Source organism: Muntiacus reevesi, chromosome 2 (assembly GCF_963930625.1).
Source record: "Muntiacus reevesi chromosome 2, mMunRee1.1, whole genome shotgun sequence".
Lineage (NCBI taxonomy): Eukaryota > Metazoa > Chordata > Mammalia > Artiodactyla > Cervidae > Muntiacus > Muntiacus reevesi.
Genome location: NC_089250.1, coordinates 59,031,815 through 59,047,610, shown reverse-complemented (window position 1 = coordinate 59,047,610; position 15,796 = coordinate 59,031,815). Strand labels below are relative to the sequence as shown.

At 49.9% G+C, this 15,796-nt stretch overlaps 1 protein-coding gene across 1 annotated transcript; it reads left to right on the top strand.

Moving 5' to 3' along the window:
- Positions 1-12,557: 12,557 nt before the first annotated feature.
- Positions 12,558-15,557, top strand: NRSN2 (neurensin 2). Its single transcript, XM_065919733.1, has 3 exons — positions 12,558-12,876; positions 13,289-13,483; positions 15,132-15,557. Exons 1-3 carry the CDS (start codon positions 12,868-12,870, stop codon positions 15,555-15,557), a joined length of 630 nt encoding a protein of 209 aa, XP_065775805.1. The 5' UTR covers positions 12,558-12,867.
- Positions 15,558-15,796: the final 239 nt, after the last annotated feature.

Here is a 15,796-nt window from a genome sequence, read left to right as displayed (position 1 = left end):
TCCTTCTCCTTTTCCAATAATGTAACGTAATCAAAATAATGTGATCAAGACTGGTGCTGAAACTGAAGCTCCAATACTTTGGCCACCCAATGAGAAGAGCCGACTCATTGGAAAAGACCCTGATGCTGGGAAAGATTGAGGGCAGGAGAAGGGGATGACAGAGGATGAGATGGTTGAATGGCATCACCAACTCAATGGACATGAGTTTAGCAAACACCCCAAGATGGTGTAGGACAAGGAAGCCTGGTGTTCTGCAGTCCATGCGGTCACAAAGAGTCAGACTGAACGCCTGAACTGCAATCACAATAATGACCTCTATCATGCCCCTTGGTCTCACTCATGCTGGGAGGAGGACTTTGTGTTAGGCACACACAGAGGGGAGAGGAGAATCTTGGGAGCTGCCTTAGAATTCTGTTTATCAGAAGTGTAGAGTCTCAAGCCTTTATCTCCATCCCAACACTTTTAGAGTCAGCATGTCTACCTGCCCTTTTGTCATCTCCCCTGGGATATCTAATTGGCATCTGAAACTTGGCAGGTGTAAAAATGAAGTCTAGTTTCCACAATCCAGCCAAGCCCGCTGCTCCACCCACATCTTCACAACATCTTATATTACTAATAGGCCAGCAACCTACAGTCCATGGGGATGTACAGAGTCAGACATGACTGAGCAACTAAGCACCGAAACCTCTGGGTCATCCTTGACTCTTCTTTTCTTCACAGTTTCATTAACCTTATAGACTGTTGGTTTTATCTTCACAATGTGTTCTATATCCTATTACCTCTCACCGTTTCCGTGGCCACTCTCCTTGTCCTAGCCCCCACCATTTCTTGCCTGGTATTCTGTACCAGCCGTTTCACTGAACTTGCTTTGCCCTAATCAGCCTTGTTATCCACAGAGCCATCAGAGACATCTGTTTCAACTATAGATCAGACTATATGCCATCTCTGCTCAAAACTCTCCAGTGGATCCCATCTCATTCAGACTAAAAGCCAAAGGAAAAAAAAAAAGCCAAAGAAAATCCTCATCATGGCCTGTGAAACTCCGTGGGATCTGGCCTGTGGCCTACGCTGGGACTCATCTCCTGCCACTTTCCCCTTCTCTCACCACACTCCACACTGGCTTCCTTGCTGTTCCTCAAAACTGCCAAGCACCCACCCACCAGAGGCCCTTTGCACATGCTGTTCATGCTGCTTGAAATGCCCTTCTCCCAGATACCCACGTGGCTTACTCTCACTTCCTTTGGTCTCAGCTCCAATGTCACTAACTCAGAGTGGTCTTCCCTGACAGTTCATATAAAGTGTTACCCTCCCCCCAATGCTAGCTCCTTACTTTGCTTCATTTTTCATAATAGCATTTGTCACTACCTGGCATTTATCACACACAGTTTTTATTTTGTATGTATCTCTCCAACTAGTGTGTAAACTTCATAAGCAAAGAATGGCCTCTGCATTGGGCTCCATGCCTTAGATCACTGAATCATTCATTTGCTTACCCAAGCAACAAACATTTATTAACATCCCGCTTTGCCACACTCTGCTAGCAGCTGGGTGTACAAAGGTGAAAAAAACAGACATGATCCATCCTCACTGAACCCTCAGGTCAGAGGAGCAGAAAGACCAATAAACACAGGGATGGAAATGCATTGATGGAGATGGACAGTGGGGCTTGGGGGGACACAGAGGAGGGCCTTAATCCAGTCAAGGAGCAGGAGGTGGTTAGGTCACCTCCTTGAGGAGATGATATATAAGCTGTGACTGAGGCCTCTGTGGGTTGTTGTGGTTTTAGGACATGGCTACAAGTTCTTTGACATCCCTCCCATGAATTTCCTTCCCCTTGAATCTGGACTGGTCTTTGTGATCCGCTTGTTACTGCTAGGATGCAGGAATGATGCTGTAGGTTTCCAAGCCTAGGTCACAGTGAACTACTGTAAGAAGTCCAACAACCCTGAGATTGTCACGTGATGAAGAAGCCCCCAAACACATGGAGGGGCCACGTGGAGTTGTGCCAGGTGGTACAGACACTGTCAAGACCCCAGACACATGAATGAAGAAGACTTCAGATGATTCCAGCCCCTGGTCATTCAAGTCTTCCCAGGTGAGGTTCATAGAGCAGAGGAAAACCGCCCCCTCTTATTGTTGTTATGAGTCGTGCCCAACTCTTTTGTGACCCCACGGACTTTAGCTCACCAGGCTCCTCTGCCCACTGTATTTCCCAGGCAAGAATACTGGAGTGTGTGGCCATTTCCTTCTCCAGGGGAATCTTCTCAGTCCAGGGATCAAACCCGTGTCTCCTGCTTGGCAGGTGGATTCTTTACCCATTGTGTCACCTGGGAAGCCCCCACCCTTTCTTGCGCTGTCTGAATTCCTGAACCACAGACCCCATGAGCAAAATGAAACATCAGCTATTAATATTTGCACCATTTAATTTTGGGGACAGTTTATTATGCACCAATTAAAGTCAGAAGAGTAGGATAAGGCAGATGCAGGGGAAGGAAAAAGCTTTCCAGACACCAGTAAGTTCAAGAGGGAAGACTTGGCAAGACAGGCTGATATGGGACTTCCCTGGTGGTTGAGTGATGAAGAATCCACCTGCCAATGCAGGGGGACATGGGTTAGATCTCTGATCCAGAAGATCTCACATGCTGAGGGGCAACTAAGCCCAGGCACCACAACTATTGAGCCTGTGCATAGCAACTCCTGAAGCCCAAGCACCCTCGCGCCCACGTTCTGCAACAAGAGAAGCCACTGCAATGAGAAGTCTGCACACCGCACCTAGAGAGCAATCTCCACTCGAGGCAGCTAGCGAAAGCTCTGGCACAACAACGAAGACCCAACACAGCTAAAAATAAATAATTTTTTTTTTAAAGAGAGAGGCTGACATGGAAGGAAGTTGGTTGTGGCTAGAGGGAATGGTGGGGAGAAAGGAGATTGACAAGCAAGAGCATCAAGGGCCCTGAAGTCATTTAGACTTTATCCTGGGTCTCCAGATCGCATCCCAAGGATCTTCTGAACACACAAACCTGACCACTGTCAAAAACTTTGTGGTGGCTCCCTATCACCTACAGGATAAAGTCTAAATTTCTTGGCCTGGCCTTCAAGGCTGTTTGTGGTTGATGTCTTTACCGATTTATAGACTTATTTTTCAGCTACCAGCTCTATCCAGTGACAATGCCCTCCCATGCCATTTGTCTTTACTTTTCTTGAGAAATTGGAGGGATTTGGGGCTAATCACCTTGCTGTTTGAGGTCTTAATTTCCCCACATGTACAGTTAGGTGGTTGAACTAGACGTCTTTAGGAGAATATCCAGCCTGGCATTCCAGGAACCTGTGAAACCTGCATGTCTAACTTCTTCCAGGTTGCCTAGCAATGGATGCCAACCCTCTCCCCCATCCTCAGAGGTTTCTTAGCAACCCAGTTTCTCACCCTTGGTTGTTTTCGGGCTTTCCTGTTAACTAAATGAATCTCAAGTTCTGCTTTTTCTCCTCAAAAAAAGTCTGAGACCAAGGAATCTCTTTGGAGATCTGGATACAAGCTCAGAATGAAAAGAAACCTTTCTGAGTCAGTGGAAGATTTGCTATGAGAGGTTACACAGCCCCACATAATTTAACATTTCTCCTGCTGGGTGTCTCCTTCTCTTGAATCCGGCCTCTGTGACAACAGACTAGAGTCGAAGCAACACTGGGCCACTTTCTAGACTCTAGTCTTGAGGAACTTGCAACTCTCACCTCTTCTTTCCTGGAATTCTCATTTTTGGGATCCAGTCACCAAGCTGTGAGGAAGCTCGAGAAACTGTGGAGAGTCTGCATGGAGAAGAACTGAGGCCACTGGCCCTCAGCCCCAGCTTAGCTCCCACTTGACAGCCTTTACCAATTACTTGCAGGCCATGTCAGCAAGCCGTCTTGGAACTGGCTCTTCCCAGCCCCCCGTCAAGCCACCACAGCTGATGCTAAATGGAGCAGGCTCAAACCTTCCCACTGAGGCCTACCAGTTGCAGATTTGTGAGCAAAATAACGATCTTTGCTGTTTTAAGTTACTAAGTTTTGAGTTGGATTGTTATATTAATAACAACCAGACAAATGCTTTGGCCCAGAAGTGACACGCATCATTCTGTTCATAGCTCATTGGCCAGAACAAATCCCATGGCTTTGTCTAACCTCAAGGGTGAAGCAGTGTATGTCTCTATTACAGTGATGCAATAAAACCTCTTTGATAAGATTATATATGAGCAGAGCTCTGAATAAAGCCAGAAACTAGCTATGCAGATAGCTAGAGAAAAGAAAGAAAGAAAGACAGAGAAGCAAACAGGTGCAGTCTCTGAAGCCTTGAGGTAGGAGTTTGCCCAGGGTGCTGGGTTCATTCAAGGAAGAACAATGAGGCTAGTGTGACTGGAGCTCAGTGAGTGAGGGAATGGAAGAGACGAGATCAAAGACAGAAGTAAGGTTGGGGTTCAGTTCAGTTCAGTTCAGTGGCTCATCTGTGTCTGACTCTTTGCACCCCCATGAACTGCAGCATGCCAGGCCTCCCTGTCCATCACCAACTCCCTGAATTTACTCAAACTCATGTCTATCCTCTGTCGTCCCCTTCTCCTCCCGCCTCCAATCTTTCCCAGCATCAGGATCTTTTCCAATGAGTCAGTTCTTCGCATCAGGTGGCCAAAGTATTAGAGTTTCAGCTTTAGCATCAGTCCTTCCAATGAATATTCAGGACTGATTTCCTTTAGGATGGACTGGTTGGATCTCCTTGCAGTCCAAGAGACTCTCAAGAGTCTTCTCCAACACCACAGTTTCAAAGCATCAATTCTTCTGCACTCAGCTTTCTTTATAGTCCAACTCTCACATCCATACATGACTACTGGAAAAACCATAGCTTTGACTAGATGGACCTTTGTTGGCAAAGTAATGTCTCTGCTTTTTAATATGCTGTCTAGGTTGGTCATAGCTTTTCTTCCAAGGAGCAAGCATCTTTTAATTTCAAGGCTGCAGTCACCATCTGCAGTGATTTTGGAGCTCAAAAAATGTTGGGGGGGGGGGGGGGGAGTAATTAGAGGCCACAGTAAGGACTGGTTTGCAGTATCTACCACTGCATAAGCAAACTATTACACAGCTTATACCTGAGAACAACACTGTTTTGTTATCTTTCAAGATTCTGTGAGTTTATGGAATTCAGTAGGATGGTTCTTCTGCTCATGTGATGTCCCCTGGGGGCTCAAGCAGGCTGGAACATCCAAGATGACTCACCCACATGATGCTAATACAGTAGCTGGTGCTCCTGTAAGCTGGAAGTTTGGATGGGGCTATCAAATGCAGCATTTACAGATGGCTTCTTCACGTGGCTTGGATTTCTTCTGCATGGGACTGGGATCCAAGAGGGAGAATTTCACAAGTGAGTATTCTACAAGGGGGTTGAAAACGAAGCTATTCCTCTTGAAAGCCAGGTCCAGAGCATTACTTTCATCCCATTCTATTGGTTAAAGTGGGTGCTGGGCCAGCTCAGAGGAGGAGGAACAAAGTGATGAAGAGTTTGTGGCCATCTTTAATCCACCAGTCTTTTTCTCTTACCCTGAGTAAGATGAGATGCTCTGGAGGGTTTTGAGCAGGGGAATGAGAGAATCTGACTCACAGGGTTTTTTTTTTTTTTTTCCATTTATTTTTACTAGTTGGAGGCTAATTACTTTACAATATTGTAGTGATTTTTGTCATACATTGACATGAATCAGTCATGGATTTACATGTATTCCCCATCCCGATCCCCCCTCCCCCCTCCCTCTCCACCCGATTCCTCTGGATCTTCCCAGTGCACCAGGCCCGAGCACTTGTCTCATGCATCCAGCCTGGGCTGGTGATCTGTTTCACCCTAGATAATATACATGTTTCGATGCTGTTCTCTCGAAACATCCCACCCTCGCCTTCTCCCACAGAGCCCAAAATTCTGTTCTGTACATCTGTGTCTCTTTTTCTGTTTTGCATATAGGGTTATCATTACCATCTTTCTAAATTCCATATATATGCTGTATATATACTGTATTGGTCTTTATCTTTCTGGCTTACTTCACTCTGTATAATGGGCTCCAGCTTCATCCATCTCATTAGAACTGATTCAAAAGAATTCTTTTTAATGGCTGAGTAATATTCCATGGTGTATGTGTACCACAGCTTCCTTATCCATTCATCTGCTGATGGGCATCTAGGGTTAAAGGTTCATCATGGCAGCAATGCAGAGAAGAGCCCACTAGGGGCAGAGCAAAAGCATTGGGTGGATGGGAATGGGTGATGGGGTCTGAGACAGCAGTAGTTGTGCCCAAAGTAGGGCCCTAGCAGCAAGCTTTATACCACTGACACTTGGTTGCCCAATATGGTGGCCACGAACCACATGTGGCTGTTTAAAATTAAATTTAGAGGGAATTCCCTGGCTGTCCAGTGGTTAGGACTCTGTACTTCCACTGCAGGAGACCCTGGTTCCATCTGTGGTCAGGGAACCAAGATCCCACAAGTTTCACACAGTGGCCTAAAAATGAAAACAAATTAAATTAAGCTTTAGAGTAACTAAAATTATATAAAATTTGGAATTCGCTTCCTTAGTTGCACTAGCCACATTTCAAGTACTTAATAGCCAAATATGGCCAGTTAGCTCTGGTATAGGCAGCACAGATATAGAACATTTCTGTCTTTGCAGAAAACTATTGGATGGTGCTGACCTGGACCTTCTCATCTCTTACAAGTTTTCACATCTAAAATCTTTGACTACAGGGTCCCACATTCTGACCTTGGACTCCCTTCCTTCCCATCTGCTTATTTTTGGACTGCACTGAGCTCTTCAGCCTGGAATCCTTGCATCTTCTCCAGGTCCATCTGCTCCCCTCCTAGGCTGCCTTCTTCAAGAAGCCAGGATCTGTCGTGAGGGCCATCACGGAATCTGCTCTCTCCCTTTCTCTCTGCACCCCCCGTCACCCTCTCCTCTGCCCCACCCATTCGAGGGAACCCTAACACAGGAGCTGGGGTACCAGCAACCTTCTTCTCTCCCAGTTCTGATATTGCCAAATAAAGTCACAGCCAAGCAGACGGCTGTCTCCACAGATCATGGCCATAAAACCATCAGAGCAAATTCAGATTCTGCCACATTGTGGCAGACCTTGGGCAAGTGACTTACCTTCCCACACCCAGGGTTTACCATCTATAAAATGGGAATTATCATAGTTATTGAGAAGTAAAATTTCCTGGCACATAGTAAATGCTTAATATGTGGTATCCATCACCATCATTATCATCACTGAGTGTCCAAATCCTTACTGCCCTTTAAAAAAGTGGTAAAATATATACAACATGAAATGTATCATTAGCAACATTTGGTATATTTATAATGCTGTACAATCATCACCACTATCTAGTTCTGGGATATCTCTATCACCCCAAAAGGAAACCCACCAAGCAGTCACTTCCCATTCCTCCCTTATTCCAGCCCCTAGGAACCACTAATCTGCTCTCTGTTTCTATGGATTTTCTGAGCCTGGGTATTTCATATAGATGGAATCATAAAATATGTGGCCTTTGTGTCTGCTTTACCACCCTTTGAAAGGGTGCTTCAACGGGAAGGTACTAAAACCTTCTTCTCTCTGCAGTCAGATGCTCTACCCTGGAGCTATAAGCCCTGTTTCTTAATTGATAACACCTCTTGTTTTCCTAAAGAACATTCAATTTATCACGTTTCTTGTCACTCAACTTCCTTCCCTCCTCACCCGCAAACAATGAAAATAGTAGTAATGACCACAATATACTGAGTTCTTATTCTGTTCCAGGTACTTTGCTAAGCATTATCTATACACATCTCATTTTCACTCTTATAACCCTTTTGAGAGGCAATTGTTAATATCGCCTCGATTTTATCTCAGTTAGGGAAACTAAGGCTCAGAGCATTGAAATCACTTAAGCAGAGAGTGGTAGAACTGGGGATTCAAGACTGGCTCTGTCTTCCAGAGTTCAACTCACAAACACCACGTCCCTATTCTCAGTGGCCTTCATTCTCTCCTTCCCTGGGTCTCAGAGGACACTGAATCCTGCCTATTCTGCTGACTCAGTGCCAAACCACCTGCCTATTCATGTGACCTTATCCCTTCCCATTGACCCCCCAATCCCATCCATCCCCTCTCTCATATCATCGGAGCTGAACCTGATTCAAACCACTGTGGACAGGAATCGTCTGGCTGCTTCTTTGTTCACGTGTCTGATGCTTGAACCGGGGTGACTCACAGACCAGGCTCAGGTGGGATGGTGGTCACTGCGGGCTCTCCATATGATCCTGGCTTTCTCACAGCACGGTAGTCTCAAGGCAGCAGACTTCTTGCATGGTACCTCAGGTCTCCAAAAGCTAGAGTTCCAGGGGAAGTGCCTGTCCTTTCATGTCCTGGCCACAGAATTCAGGGCATCACCTCCACCACATTCTATTGGTTGAAGCAGTCGTCAACTCACCCGAGATACAAACAGAGGGTACCTATATCCCACCTCACTGTAGGAGAAGCACTAAGGAATTTGCAGCCAAGTTTTAAAACTGCTGCAGGTTGCTTCCAATCTTTTTCTTTTTTTAAGTTTATTTATTTAGTTAGTTATTTTTGGTTGCGCTGGGTCTTCATTGCTGTGCCAGGGCTTTCTCTAGTTGTGGTGAGTAGAGGCTACTCTTGGTTAGGGTGCACAAACTTCTCATTGCAATGGCTTCTTTTGCAGCAGAGAACAGGCTCCAGGCACCCGGGCTTCAGTAGTTGCTGCATGTGGGTCCAGTAGTTGCCGCTCCCAGGCTCTAGAGCTTGGGCTCAGCAGTTCTGGGGCACAGGCTTAGTTGCTCCATGGCACATGGCATCTTTCTGGACCAAAGAGCAAACCCATGTCCCCTGTACCGGCAGGTGGATTCCTATCCACTGTACCACCAGGAAAGTCCTGTTTCCAATCTTTTGCTATTCCGGCACTTCCTTTTACCCCCTGACATCTCTGAATCCATTCATTTCTGTGCAAGGAGACATCATCTCTAATATGGAGCCCCCTTTGTTCCCACACTTGAGCTTTCTATCCTGTTCTTCCAAGAGATCAGCAGCCAGACAAATCTTTTCAGAGTGCAGATCAGAGCACATCCCTCCCCTCTTTACAACTTTTCCATGGCTCCCTACTACTCTTGAGTTGAAAGCCAAATTCCTTACCTTGGCTTGTGAGGCCTTGAAGGATCTCTGGCCTGCCTGTCTCTCCAGCTTCATCTCCTGTTACAGGGGATGCCTTCAGTCTTGACTTCCAGGAATTTCTCTTCCTCTCTCTCTCACACACACACATGCAATTAAAACTGTGTAAGTAGTGCATACAAAGCACTTAGAGAAGCACTTTGCACGCCTGGGGCATCATATATTTGCTACTATTAGTCTGTGTTCAATACGTGTTTACCGAGCTTCCAGTTCAACGCCAAGTGCCATGTGAGGCTCAGGGATACAATAGTGAGTGAAGAGGAAGTGTCTTCACTTTGCAGAGTTCATGCATCCCTGTGTCGCCCACTTCCAACCCAAGGAAAGACAGACTGGACACTCAGGGCATGAAAGCACATGTGTGCAGTGATGCCTGAAGAAGCTTGGAGAGGCGTGGTGACTCTGCCAAGACCATACAGTAAATGTGGGACAAAGCCAAGGCTGTGGGTGGACACATGACAAGGAATGAGGCTGCCTGGCAAAGGCTGGCTCTCCAGGGAGATGGGCCGGAAGACACACACTGCCCAGGTTGGAGCTGGGGTAGGCTGGGAGAGAGAGCAAGGGAGGAGCCTTCCAGAAGAGAAAGCACTTGTCTCCCCAACACCTCCTCCCCCGTACCAGCTCCCTTCTCAAGCTAAGTGGCGCCCATCCTCAGCAAGGGGTAGGGTCTCACAGAGGGAGAGAATGGACAGAAGATGGGGGACTCAGGGAGAGGGTGAGGACTTCAGTAAACAAGCGGCTTCCGATGCAAGCAGGAGGGAACTTCTTAGCAGGAACCCAGGGGGAGCGAGGTGGGGCTCAACCATGGGTGGGGGCTGGGAGAGAGAGCAGGGAGTCTGTGAAGAGGATGGGGCTGTGACCACGAGATGAGCGAGTGAGGGGTTCCTGAGGGAGATGGAGGCCCAGAGGGAACCTAGGATGCAGTGAGGAAATGTCGGTGTTCAGTTGCTCAGTGGTGTCCGACTCTTTGCGACCCATGGACTGCAGCATGCCAGGCTTCCCTGTCCTTCGCCATCTCCGGGAGTTTGCTCAAACTCATGTCTATTGAGCCTGTGATGCCATGCAACCACCTCATCCTCTCTTGCCCCCTTCTCCTCCTGCCTTCAATCTTTCCAGCAGCAGGGTCTTTTCTAATGAGTCAGCTCTTCACATCAGGTGGCCAAAGTACTGGAGCTCAGCTTCAGCATTAGTCCTTCAATGAATATTCAGGGTTGATTTCCTTTACTCCAAGTGAGGAAATGAAGGTTCAGCAGAGTCAAGGGTCTTTAGTCAGAGGGCTGAGAGATTGATGGAGCAGTCAGGGGAGGAGTTTGAGGGACTGCACGAGAAAGTCGGGTCCAGGGAGGTGGTGGGGTCCCTACCAGGGGTCTGGGGTCTCAGAGAGAGAAGGGACTTGCTGGAAGGGGAGAGGGCTCACTGTCCTGCAGGGGTCCGAAATCTGCAGAGCCAGCCCTCGGGGCGGGCTGACGCCCCCGCCACCCCCGTATCACCCCCGCCCCCCAACTGCGGCGCAGGCGCCAACACAACCCGCTCTGCTCTGCTTGTGCTCGCGCTCGGCAGAGACCGCGGACCAAGAGGTGAGCTCAGCCCCTCTCCACTCGCGGCCCGACCCCCGCCCCGCCTCCTCCCAAGACCCGGAGAGCACCCCCATCCCTGCCACACCCCCAGTTTGGCCGTGTCCCTCCTCGGGCAGAACGGCGGTGCCCCAGTCCTGGTGTGCCTCGGGCTTTGGGAGGTGGGGTCCCAGGGAAGGAGTAGGGGTCAGAGGTCTCACAAGCCCCCCACCCCCGCACCAGCCCCCACGTTCCGAGACCCTTCAGGGTCAGTAGTCTGGGCGGAGGCCTCCAGGACAAGACCCCACCCACCTCTCTGCGGAAAACTCATCCCCATCCCTCTCTGCCTCAGTTTCCCTCTAGGAAAAAGGATGCGCTTAAGGAACCTGTGGTCGGGTCTGAAACAGTGTGCGCTAGTGGGCGGGGGGAGTTGGCCTGCTTTCCAGGGCCTCGAACCCCCTCCCCGCCTCCCCACCACCTTCTGGCCAGAGCGACATTGGATGCTGGAATGAGAGGGTCTGGGGGTCTGGGAAGGAGAACTGAGACCCCATAAAGGCGAGAGACTCCATCCATCTTCTGGCCCTTGCGCCTGTCATCGCTCACCTCCTGGCCGCAGCCTCCATCCCCCAAACCCAGGAGCCCCCTCCTCTTCCCGGAGCTCCTCCCGCTTCCTGCCTAAGGACTGCTCCCTGGCGGTTCCTATGGCAACCTAGGTCCAGGGTCCTCAGCATCCTCTCCCTCCCTTCCCCAGACCGCCTGTCCGCCTCCCGGCAACCCTAAAAGGAGAGGGAGGGGCCAGGTCGACGGGCGCGGGGGCAGCGTCAAGGTCACCTTCCTGCTCCGACGCCAGTGGGATCAGGTGATCGTGTGTGTTTGGAGGAAAGGGACAGTGAGATGCAAGGGAGGAGCTAACCCAGGCGTACGAACCCCGCGCCCCTCCCTGCCCCCTCCTAGGCTCCTCCATCAGTGGTCGTTATCTTCTCACCCCCTCCCCCGGGCGGGCCCCGCTCGGGCCACCCCTTTGTAGAGTCCCGCCTCTGCCCGCCTCTCCCCGGCCCGCTCCTGGGGGCACCGGCCCTCTCCCCCGACTTCGGTCGGTCTTCTTTCTCCGTCTTTCGCTTTTGGTCTTGCGCTTTTCCCATTGTCTGTCAATTGCGGGACAGAGGGCGGGGCGATGTCTTTTACGCTTTTTCCGCTCCCCGCGTGCGTTTTGGGTGAGAGCTGTGGAGAGCTGCGGTTTACGGACGAGTTTTAAACCGCACCTCCGTGCCGGTGTGGACCGTAGGATTACCTCCAATACGCGCTGTGTGTGCGTCTGTGTATGGGTGCGTGTGGTGTGTCTCTTTGTGGGTCTCTGTATGGCCTGCGTGTGGCTGTCCGTGTGTCCCTGAGGTGTTTGTGTGCTTGTGTTGGGGTGTGTGTGCGCATCTATCTGTGTATGTCTCTGGTGTGTGTGTGTGTATATGTATGTGTGTCTGGATTTGAGGGCCACAATCTAGAAATGAGAGGGGGCTAGAAATTTGTCTTATCCTTCAGTGTAAGCACATTACTTCATTTTGCCTGAAGCTGTTCAGAGGGCCTTCGAGCCATTATGGGGTGGAGGGGAGCCCAGTCCCTCCCAGCATCCCCCAACCCCTTTGCTTTTCGTCCTAAGGATGCGTGGATACACAAGTACCCTCCATTCCCCAGGCCTCAGTGTCTCCACCTGTGAGACGCAAGGTCCTTAGAAAGGTGTGTATAGAAATCTGATCTTGAACCTCAGCCCTGTAGCCTGAGGGCCTCTGATTGTCACCATCTGTGGAGTCAAGATATCTTGGGACTTAGAGATTTTTGCCTTCTGAAGGGCAGCCCTGGGGAGGGATCTTTGAGGACCTTGCAGTTTGGGGAGCTCCGTCCTGTGGGACAAGTGGCAGCCACGGCAGTTAACCTCCAAAGTACCTTGAAAGGTGGGAAATTAAGGGGAAGACATTTGGAGAGGAAATGGAGATGAGGAGCCCTCACTCTAGACATGGGGCTGGAGACGTTCAGGATAAAACAACGAAGACATCACAGTGATAATCACAGAAGCTATCATTTCTTGGCACTGGACAAATAACTGTATGAAGCAGGTATGTGATCAACTCTGTTTTACAGATGAGGAAACTGAGACTCAGAGAGGTGAAAACACTTGTTGGACGTCACACAGCCAGGATGTGGTGGATCCTGGATTCCAAACCAGCCAGTCAGGCTCCAGAACCCACAGTCCCAGCCTGGGCTACCTCCAAAGTTAACATGCACATTTATTTCCACCAGCAGATTGCTGGGTTATGGGCTAAACGTGCAAGGCCTTGGCTCATTCTCACTATACTCAGGGAAAGACAGGCCAGAATTCCAGAAGGGCAGGCTCTGCTAAGAGTGTGAGGTGCCTAAAATGTGTGGAGAGGTAAAGGGAGCATGAAAATTCAGGGGACCTTGAAGAATCTCCATAGGCAGCCCTCACTGACCCCTCCCTCTGTCCACTGCACCTGGCCCACCCCACAGGGACCCAGGATGCCGAGCTGTGACCGTCCCTGCAGCTGCAGCCGAGGCCCTAATGTGGAAGATGGCAAATGGTATGGGGTCCGCTCCTATCTACACCTCTTCTACGAGGACTGTGCAGGTACCACCCTCAGCGAGGACCCTGAGGGGCCTCCCGTACTGTGCCCTCATCAGTCTTGGCCCACACTGTGCTGGAAGGTAAGGTGGGAAGAGGAGCGACTCGTGATTTCCTGTGGTTTCAGGGAGGAGGTGGGACCAGTGGATGGAAAGGAAAGGGACTGTGTAGCAAGTTAGAGTCTTGCATGTTCAGGCAACAGGAAATCCAACTCAAATGAGTTTCAACAATAAAGGTGAAATATTACTTATTTTATAGAAGAGACCAGAGGTTGGGTGTTTTCAGGCAAAGTTCGATCCAGCAGTTCAGACCATCACACTCAAGACTCAGGTTTCCCTCAGGCTCCCTGTGACACCCTTGCAGCCCCTTAGCATCAGGCGGCCCCCATGTGTTCTCCAAATGGCTGCTTCCATGATGACCCTCAGTCTCTTATTCCATACCATCTGAAGGAAATCAGAATTTCCTCCTGTATTTCCTTCAGAAAAGAAACAATGCTTTTCACTTGCAGAAGTACTGGGAAGTTTTGCATCAGCTCTGACTGGGTCACTTGCCAAGCCCTGAGCTAATGACTATGGCCAGAGCGATGGTATGTGCTGACTGGTAGGAAGAAGGGTTCACCTCATTCAGATCTTCCTGTAGCTTCCCAGTGATATGTTGAGGGACTGTTCCCAGGGGAGTGGAAGACATGGGAGAAACAAACAGTCGATGTCCTTAGCAGCCATGGAGAGGGGTCAGTTAGGGAGCACCATCTGGGTAAAGGTATGGAGGTGGCAGTGAGCCAGGTATTTACAATGCTCTTTGACAAATACTGTAGTAAGTTTGAGACAGAGGGTCCCTCCTCTCTGCTTTCCAAAGGCTTCACTCTAGTGGGAAGGCGAGGTGCCAACCTGCACAGTGAATGCACAACTTCAGGCCCGGTGTACATAGGATGCCAGGACAGAAAATGTCTTCAGTGCCTGGGGTGATCAGGGAAGACTTCCAGGAGAAAGTATATATTTTAAGTTTTTGATCACCTCCTTATTGCTAAGCAGTGTGCTAGGTTTTGGGGGACACAGAATTTAAGATGATGTGGCCCCTGTCTTTGAGGAACTCCTAGTTATGGTTCATTTAGTCAATCTGCAAACATTCCCTCAGCTACTGCTCTGTACGAGCACCGTGCTAGGCACAGAAGACCCCTCGGGAGCCCAGATAGACTGTCTCTGATGTCATGGCTTTCTCAGTCTGGTATAGCAGGCAGACACCATATACATAGTAACCAAAGTACATGTCCAAGTGTGCACCAAGGTGAGTGCACTGAAGAACAAACGGGCACAGAGTTTGCTTGAGTACAGAGCAGGACACTTGACCCTGTCCAAGGGTATACTAGAAGGCTACCCTGAAGGGGTGAGGTTTGAGATGCCTGTGATCTGAGGGGTGTATAGAAGTTAACGCAACAGAGGGATAGAGATGGGACAGAGGGATAAGATGGGACCCAAAGGATGACGGAGGAGGAATCAAGGCTGGCAGAAGAAAACCACTGCTAGGTGGGGGCTTCAAGGGAAATTAGTCCAGAGTCCTCAAGATTCCAAATACAACATGACAGTCTGTGCCTCTTGTCAGATCCTAGTAGGTGTTTCTATGACCCCGTCTCTTAAAGGGTTACCTTAAAGTCCAATTGGGATCCAAAGTGATCCCTTGGCCTGGGGCCCCAGCTGACTCTGACTACCTCCCAATCTGTCTGCCTCCCTTCAGATCAGCTTATCCTCTGGTGCCCTGCTTCTGCTGCTGGGTATGGCGGCCCTGATCACTGGCTACGCAGTGCCCCCCAAGTTGGAGGGCATCGGAGAGGGCGAGTTCCTGGTGTTGGATCAGCGAGCAGCCGACTACAACCAGGCCCTGGTTACCTGCCGCCTGGCAGGCACAGTGCTCTGCGGGGCAGCTGGGACCCTGCTGGCCATCTGCCTGATCTGGGCCATGACTGGTTGGCTGGGCCAGGACCCCAAGGCGGAACCCTTGGATACTGAAGCCGACGGCCACGTGGAGGTCTTCGGGGATGAGCTGGAGCAGCAGTTTTCCCCCATCTTCCATGATGCCAGTGGCCAGTCTTGGTTCTCGCCACCCACCAGCCACTTTGGGCAGTCCTCTGTGCAGACCATCCAGCCCAAGCGGGACTTTTGAGCTGCCCATGCAGCCAGAGGAGGAGCCAGACCTGGGGTCTAGAGGCTTCCTCCTCCCCACCACAACCCACCTTCCCACCATATCCCTAACTTATCCCTTTCAGTGGGTCCCCTTCCATTGAAGCCCTTAGAAGACCCAACCCCAAGTCAGAAAGTCTGGACCTCACATCTCTGTGTCCCTTCCCAGGGGTGGGGCCCTAACTCATCCAAGATGCCAGCCTTCCCTGAGTCCCCACAAAA

Bases quoted from the DNA above. Each gene is read 5' to 3' on its own strand.
- NRSN2 (XM_065919733.1), top strand. The intron at 13,484-15,131 runs GTAAGGTGGGAA...GCCTCCCTTCAG, and splicing joins GGCCCACACTGTGCTGGAAG to ATCAGCTTATCCTCTGGTGC.